The sequence below is a fragment of the Alligator sinensis genome, unplaced genomic scaffold (assembly GCF_000455745.1).
Source record: "Alligator sinensis unplaced genomic scaffold, ASM45574v1 scaffold781_1, whole genome shotgun sequence".
In the NCBI taxonomy this organism is placed as follows: Eukaryota; Metazoa; Chordata; order Crocodylia; family Alligatoridae; genus Alligator; species Alligator sinensis.
Window position 1 is genome coordinate 5,977,228 of NW_005841845.1, and position 7,568 is coordinate 5,984,795.

The following is a 7,568-nucleotide window of genomic DNA, read 5'->3' on the forward strand; positions in this document are numbered from 1 at the left end:
TACACTTCACTCCCTCGTCCAAGTCGCTGATGAAGACATTGAAGAGTATCGGTCCAAGGACCGATCCCTGCAGGACCCCACTGCCCACACCCTTCCAGGTCAATACCGACCCATCCACTACAACTCTCTGGGTGCGACCCTCTAGCCAATACGCCACCCACCGGACTGTGTAGTCATCCAAGTCACAGCCTCTTAACTTGTTCACCAGTATGGGGTGGGATAGCGTATCGAAGGCCTTCCTGAAGTCTAAGTAAACGACGTTAACCCCTACTCCTGCGTCCAGGTGTTTTGTAACCTGGTCATAAAAAGAGACTAGATTAGTCAGGCATGATCTACCCGCTACGAACCCGTGCTGGTTTCCCCTCAGCATAATTTTTCCTGCCGGGCTCTCGCAAATGTGCTTCCCGCTGTTCTGCCTTTGTGGGGCTCCAACCTCCCCTACACCCCGCCTAACGTCAACCTTGATGTCGTCACCTCCATTCCTGTGCCGTCTTTGGTGCTCGGGTTCCTGCAATATGATGGCCGCCGGGTGTGGGAAATTTTACTATTCCAAGCATTTCCCCCAGCCTTCCTCCTTTCCAATTACACATTGTCCAGCTTCAGTACCAATCCGTCCCCCGACACGTCGCCTCTGCCCCAGGCTTGGTACTTGTCATCCGTCTGTCTCACTTGTATCCCAGCTCTGCTGAGTCCTGCCGGGCTCCAGGCTCTGCTGCCGGATTTCTCAGTCCATGTCAGCTCTGTAGACCAATTCTCGGGCCCTCTCTGGCCCTGCGCTATCATGGAGACCCCTTTCTGGGGTAACCACCAGGTCCCCTCACTGGGACTGCTTGTGTTCTCTGGCCCCTCCGGTCCCTCCCATTTGTCTTCTGCTGGGCTTTTTATCTTGGGTCCAGAGGTCTGGCTGCCCAATCGGTCCTGGCATGCCATTATAAAGTATGCCCACACTGATGGGGTTGTTGATCCCGGCTCCTTCAGGTTTGGCCATTTTTTTCCTTTTTGTATTTTTCTGCGGCGGCTTCACCCACCGCAGTTTCACTTTCACTGCTTTCATCTTCTGGTGCGGTGTCCCGCCGCCTCTGCTCCACATCAGGTAAGTCTTTTCCACAGTGGTCACTGTCCCCAAGGTGACCACGAATCTGCAGCTCCCCTACCAGGTCATCCCCCGTAGCCAACACCAAGTCCAGTAAGGCATTCCCCCTAGTGGTACCGTATACCTCCTGTGCTAGGTGAAGGTCCTGTACGCAGGTTAAGAACCTACATGAACAGTTGAATTTGGCCGACTGCTCCTCCCAGCAGATGTCAGGGTAGTTTAGGTCCCCCACAACAACCATGTTTTTGTTTTTTTTCCCCTTGGAGCCTGCCTGACTGCTTGAGCCCGGTGCTTCCCTCCGCAGCTGCAGTGCTCCCTGGGACTGCCGGAGCCGGCTACACCGCTGCCTGAGGGGGGGCTGCTGCTGCCATGGAGGGAAGCACCAGCGCCCCCTGCAGCCCAGGGACCGCCCCCCCTGCCGGCAGCTCGCCCTCCCCTCCCTGCCACCGGAGAGGCAGGTATATTTGGGTGTGTGCACAACATGGGGGTTGAAAGGGCCCTAAATTGAAGCGGTGTTTTTAAAAATCCACTGCTTCAATTTAGGGCCCCCATTTTGTCTACACACACCCTTCACTGGTAGTCTTCAGTGAATTTCTCTCAAATTAGGCTGACCTAGACAAGGTATGGTCAATATTCAATCCTGTGAAGGAGTGAGACAAAACTCACAGCATGGAGGGCCGGCAGGGCTGCAGCTGGAGACCGGAAGGAAAGGAAAATACCCACCCCACTTCCGGAGCAGCATCTAGCTCAGGACTGGAGGAGGGAGGCTGCCCAGAGGTATTTCCGGCCCCGGAGAGGGGCAGAGAAGGGTCAGTCCCCTGCAGGCCACAGGGAGAGAGGAGCAGCTAAGCATCCTGGCAGGCAAGGGCCGCTGAACCTGCCAGAGGATCCTGAGCAGGAGGCAGGCAGAGGCCTGCACACACAACGCTGCTGGTGATAATTGGTGATAATCTCCGGAGTGGAGCTACAGCTGAGGATCCGAAGAGAGGGAGTCCACAAGGAGACTGTGAATGTTCATAGGGGTGCTGGGCAGGCCTGTGATAATCTCTGGAGCAGAGTTTTCAACAGAGGATCCAGAGGAGGGCCTGAGGGAAACTATAGTTACAGGTAGAGCCTTCCTGCACATGGGGGAGACCCCAAGGAGACTGTGAATATTCACAGGGGTGCAGGGAAGGCCGGCGCATGACAAAGACTAGACTAAGGGATTTTCTTGATCGTTGTGATTGGGATTTTGAGAACCTGATCCTGGGGAAAAGGGGACACGGACTGAGCCCGACAAGGAGGCTGAGAGCAGTCGGGGTTTTCTTTGGGGTTTTTTTTTTTGCCTTTTCTTTTGATATTTGAGCACGGGCCAAGACCAGCCCTGGAAGGGTGTACCTAATCAAGACCAAAGGTCACCCTGGGGTAGAGGGCCAAATAATACCACAACAGGCAGCACTGCAACCTGGCTGCAGAAGAAGTTTGTGAGTACCATCTAGAGAGGCTAGTCTGGGGTAAAGGGGAGGTTTGGAGCCCCACAGAAGAAACAGGGATCGAGACCAGGCAGGATCACCACAGGCAGTGCCTCCTGGGAATATATTTCATCAAAGTCATGGCAGGAGAGAAAACATACGACCAACTTCCCGGCAGACCAGGTGATCCAAAGCCGAGATCCACCCTGTCACCACCTGTAGGCAGACAAGCTTGGGGCAGCGGTAGCAAGCCCTACTACACATACAGCCATCACAAATCCTGACAATTTTTAGAGGCTTAGAAATCGTATCTTGGCAAGTTAGACCAAAAATGGTTGCATTATCTCACTAGAGAGCTGAAAATCCATGTGTCCAGTGCTATAGTGCATTTGCTTATAGAAGATATGTTATGCAAAGTCATTTAAAATCCTTTCTTCGAGTTTCTGACATTTTTTCTCTTTTGGATACTTGATAGTTAGTTGTACTCATGGTACAAAGATATGGGGGAATATGTTAAGGCAAGCTGATAAAAAAATGTAGTAACATTTCTTAACAATATAAAACATTTCTAAAATCAATTTTTGGAAAACCTGTGACACATTTGCAGTGCACAGAGGCATGGGAGCAAAATCTGTGATTTTTTTATGCTAGTTTTGAACATATTGGCTATTCATAATCATCCCAACCTCCAGTCTTTAAAAACTCCCTCATCAACAAAAACACAGGCATCCATATGGTAAGACATCTGCTGTCTGTTAGATACAGGATATGCAAAGAGACAGAAGGTAATAAAATAAAAAAATGGGTCTTTACTTGGCTTCGTAGTTCCAGATGCGAACAGATCTGTCCAGGGAACAGGTAGCAACAAGGGGTTTGCGGATACAGGTGGCCAGTCCAGTGACAGCAGCAGAATGCAATGGAAAACTTAGGTACACAAAGTGCTCCCCCTAGGGAAATGAAACAAATACTTGGGAAAACAAATCATACTGGCTTAAATATGCACAAGATTAAGACTCAAGGACTGTAAACAAAGAACAATGCCATAAATCAGTACACGGAGTTTAAAGAACGGGTCTCAGCTGGTGCCAAGACAAACTAAACACCAGAAATGCACAATAAGGAACAATACCTTGGGACCAATTTCATACCCCTTCTTCATTCAGGATGTGAAAGAGAAAGAAAAGATTAATTAATGGGGTTCATAGAAATTATTAACTTGCAAAGAGCTGCGCACACCAATGAGAACAGAGCTTTGTCCAAAGGGCCTGGTATAGATCACCTAGAAATAACAAAAATTTGACCTGGACAAATGCCACTAATATACCTAGAGGAAATTTTCCTGAAAAGACAACACTGGGTGCATCTACACGTTCATTAATACGCTGTAATGACAGGTACTAACAATGCGCCATAATTGGAGCTACTGTGCAGTAGAGCTGAAACATGCTTTTTTGTGATGCTAATGTGCAGTAGACTAATTCTACTGTGCATTAGCACACGTTTTTGCCTGCCATGCTAATGCTCAATAGAATTAGTCAACTGCGCATTTAGTGTCTAATGTAGACATTCCCAAATGGGAAGTAAAAACTTGGGAAGCGATTTAAGCAGGAACTTGCCATGTGAGAAATATGAACAAAGAGACCAGTAAGATTTGGGGCTACAATGTAGCAGCTCCTACACATGAGATGCCTGCTATGATTTCACTTGAAATATGTATTTAATTCTACCTGAGAATTTATATTAGATTTATTCCCTACATTAATTAGCTTGTAATGTCACCAAAGTAGAGACTTCTGCATGTTTGTAGCCCATACAATAGTGTTCTGCTTCTAACAGGAACAGCTGAGTGCTACCATAGTACAAATACCACACCTTGTCATACATCCACAGATGCATCACAAGCAGGTTCAAGGAGGTGATCCTCCCCCTCTATGCGGCACTGGTCAGGCTGCAGGTGGAGTACTGCATCCAGTTCTGGGCGCCACACTTAAGGAGGGATATGGACAGCATTGAGAGGGTCCAGAGGAGGGCCACTCGCATGATCCAGGGACAGCAGGGCAGGCCCTATGAGGGGAGGCTACGGGACCTGGACCTGTTCAGCCTTCACAAGAGAAGGCTGCGAGGGGATCTAGTGACCGTCTAAAACTTACCAGGGGGACCAGAGGGAAATGGGTGAGACCCTCTTCCCCCAAGTGCCTCCCTGAGTAACAAGGAATAACGGCCACAAATTGATTGAGAGTAGGTTCAGGCTAGACATCAGGAGGCGCTACTTCACATTCAGGGCAGCCAGGAACTGGAACCAGCTTCCAAGGGAAGTGGTGCTGACTCCTACCTTAGGGGTCTTTAAAAGCAGGCTTGATAACTACCTAGCTGGGGTCATATGAACGTAACTTAGTGGGGGTCATACGAGCCCAGTATTAATTCCTGCCCAGGGCAGGGGGTCAGACTTGATGATCTGCTCAGGTCCCCTCCGACCCTACATCTATGAATCATGTTGCCAAAATATTTTCAGTAGAATCAGAGTGGGGAGGGACCTCAAGGGTCATCAACTCTTAAAAATGTAATTTCAGTATGACTTAAGTAGCACCTTTCCACCATTCAGCACAGCTACGTCATGTAGTGAATGGAGCCAGACAGCTTACAGATACCGCTGTCAAAGTAGCCACTGGGAATTAAGGTTTCCAAAGTCTGGAGTTTTGCTGTAAAGGAAGAAGATACCACTAGGAAACCTTAATTCTGTACTAATCGTGTTTTTTGTCGTTGGGATAAGTTTATGGAAGGGACACAGAAAGGTGAGTTGTGCGATTCATGGAGTTGTTTATTGTCCCCAGGCTCATAGCAGAAAGGAGGATGTTTGGTATTTCCCAGGGCTTCTGGACTTTTTGTTGCCATGTGGGGCCAAGAAGGAATTTTCTTCCCCTCCACTTGCTATTGATGTCAGTTTTTGTTGGGGTTTTTTTGCTTTCTTCAGAACCATTGGCTGTTGACTGCAGCACAGACCAGGGATTATGACTGGGCTGTGCTAATGCTCCTGCTGGGATTAAAGCCAGGAGGTTCCTGACTAGAGGGTTTTGCCCTTCTACTCAGGGTCAGACTAATTGCCAGCTTTGGGATCAGGAAGGAATGTTACCCCATGGTCAGACTGGTATGGACGGTGGGGGGGTTTGTCCTTCTCTGTCATGGGGGGCATTGCCCTCTTCCTTGGATCTTTCAAGTGCATTTGATCAACCCTGCCAGGAACTTTTCTATGATTCTATGATATACAGAGAACACTCCTTATTAAGGGTATTCAAAGGTTCCAGAGCCTCACCAATGAATTTTACAAACAACTACCACAGGATGTAATACTGAATACTATGGGCCAGATTCTACCCCAACTATTAGGTATCTAAGCTAAATCTCATTCCACTTTGCTTGGGTTCCTACAAAGAGTGAACACAAAAGGTGGGAGGGTCCTTTTCACTGATCTTTGTGACTTAGTGTAATAGGGTGGTCTGGCCCCCTTTAGGAGGAAGTGGACAGCCTGGGATAAAGGTGGGTGGTTAGAACGCAAGGGGAAAAAAAAGTGTCCTCCACAGCAGGGACAGATGAACTGAAAGCCAGCCCCCGCTCTACACCATACACTTAAGGTACATTTAACCAGGTAATTAATTATGCCTTAAGTTGTGACCCATCTACGCGTTCAGCCAGTTAATGGCACGGTAAAACATGAAGTAAGCTACAAAGTTATAACACAAAAAAAGTGTAGTAACTTTGTAACTTGCTCTAATCATGCCATTAATTGAACATGTGACCAAATGCTCCCCTGTGGCTAGGAGCCCAGTTTCTCTAGGCAGCCTGTTCAATTGCTTGACCACCCTCAGAGTCAGAAACTTCCTCTTGATCTCCAGCCTAAATTTCCCCTGCTAACGCTTGAAGCCATTTCTCCTAGCTCTGTCTCCTATGGTCGCAGAGAAAAGCCCATCTCCAGCCTCTCTATAATTGCCTTTTTGGTTTGAAGACTCTTTCCAAACTGTTCACATCTATTTTGAAATGCAGGGCCAAAAACTGGACACAGCACTCAATGTGAGGCCTCAACAGTGCAGAAGAGAGCAAAAGAATCACCTCTCTTGTTAATACAACTTGTAGGCTGTTGGCTTGTTTACAACAAGAGCACAGTGTTGGCTCATATTAAGTTTATGGTCTACTGTAGCCCCCAAGTTCTTTACAGTATTGCAGCCCAGCCAGTCATTCCCCAGTCTGCATCTGTGCATGTGATTATTCTGTCCCAAGTGTGGGACTTTGCATTTGTCCTTGTTGAATCTCATCTGATTGATTGCGAACCATTTCTTCAGTCTATACAGGTCATTCTGGATCCTAGCCCTGCCCTCCAAAGTATTTGCAATACACCTGAGATGCTATCATCTTCACATTTGCTAAGCATGCACTTGATCCCATTGTCCAAATCATTAATGAAAATATTAAACAATACTGAACCCAGGAAAGATCCCTGGGGAACCTCACTTGATACCATATTCCAACTAGATATTGAGTCATTGATGACTACTCATCAAACATGATAGTTTCATAGTAGTTAGGGGTCAGAAGGGACCTGAATAGATCACCTAGTCTAACCCCCTGCCACTGGTTGGAGCACACGCTGGGATCACATGACCCCAGACAGGTGTTCACCCAACCTCTTTTTGAACTTACCCAAGGTAGGAGCGAGGACCACTTCCCTAGGAAGTTGGTTCCAGATCCTAGCTACCCTGACAGTGAAATAGTGCTTCCTAATCTCTAACCTGAACCTATTCTCTAGCAGCTTCTGGCCATTGTTCCTCGTCACCCCAGGTGCTGCTGGGGAGAATAGGGCTCTTCCTATTTGCTGCTGGTCTCCCCTAACGAATTTGTAGGCAGCCACCAAATCCCCCCCTCAGCCTCTGCTTGCTGAGGCTGAACAGGTTCAGGTCCCTCAGCCTCTCCTCATAGGGCCTGCCCTGTTGCCCTCCAACAAAGCGAGTGGCCCTCCTCTGAACCCTCTCAAG

The 7,568-nt window shown here is 48.1% G+C and overlaps 1 protein-coding gene across 4 annotated transcripts in view; it reads right to left on the bottom strand.

Moving 5' to 3' along the window:
* CFAP57 (cilia and flagella associated protein 57) overlaps positions 1-7,568 on the bottom strand; it is an 88,501-nt gene that overhangs the window by 73,328 nt on the left and 7,605 nt on the right. For all 4 annotated transcript variants that reach the window (XR_003094632.1, XM_025206962.1, XM_025206958.1 and 1 more), the window contains one exon: positions 3,358-3,491. Coding sequence is in view for 3 of the 4 variants with exons in the window: in XM_025206962.1 (XP_025062747.1) it covers positions 3,358-3,491 (134 nt within the window). In the remaining variant the exon portion in view is untranslated. The remainder of the gene's footprint in view (positions 1-3,357; positions 3,492-7,568) is intronic.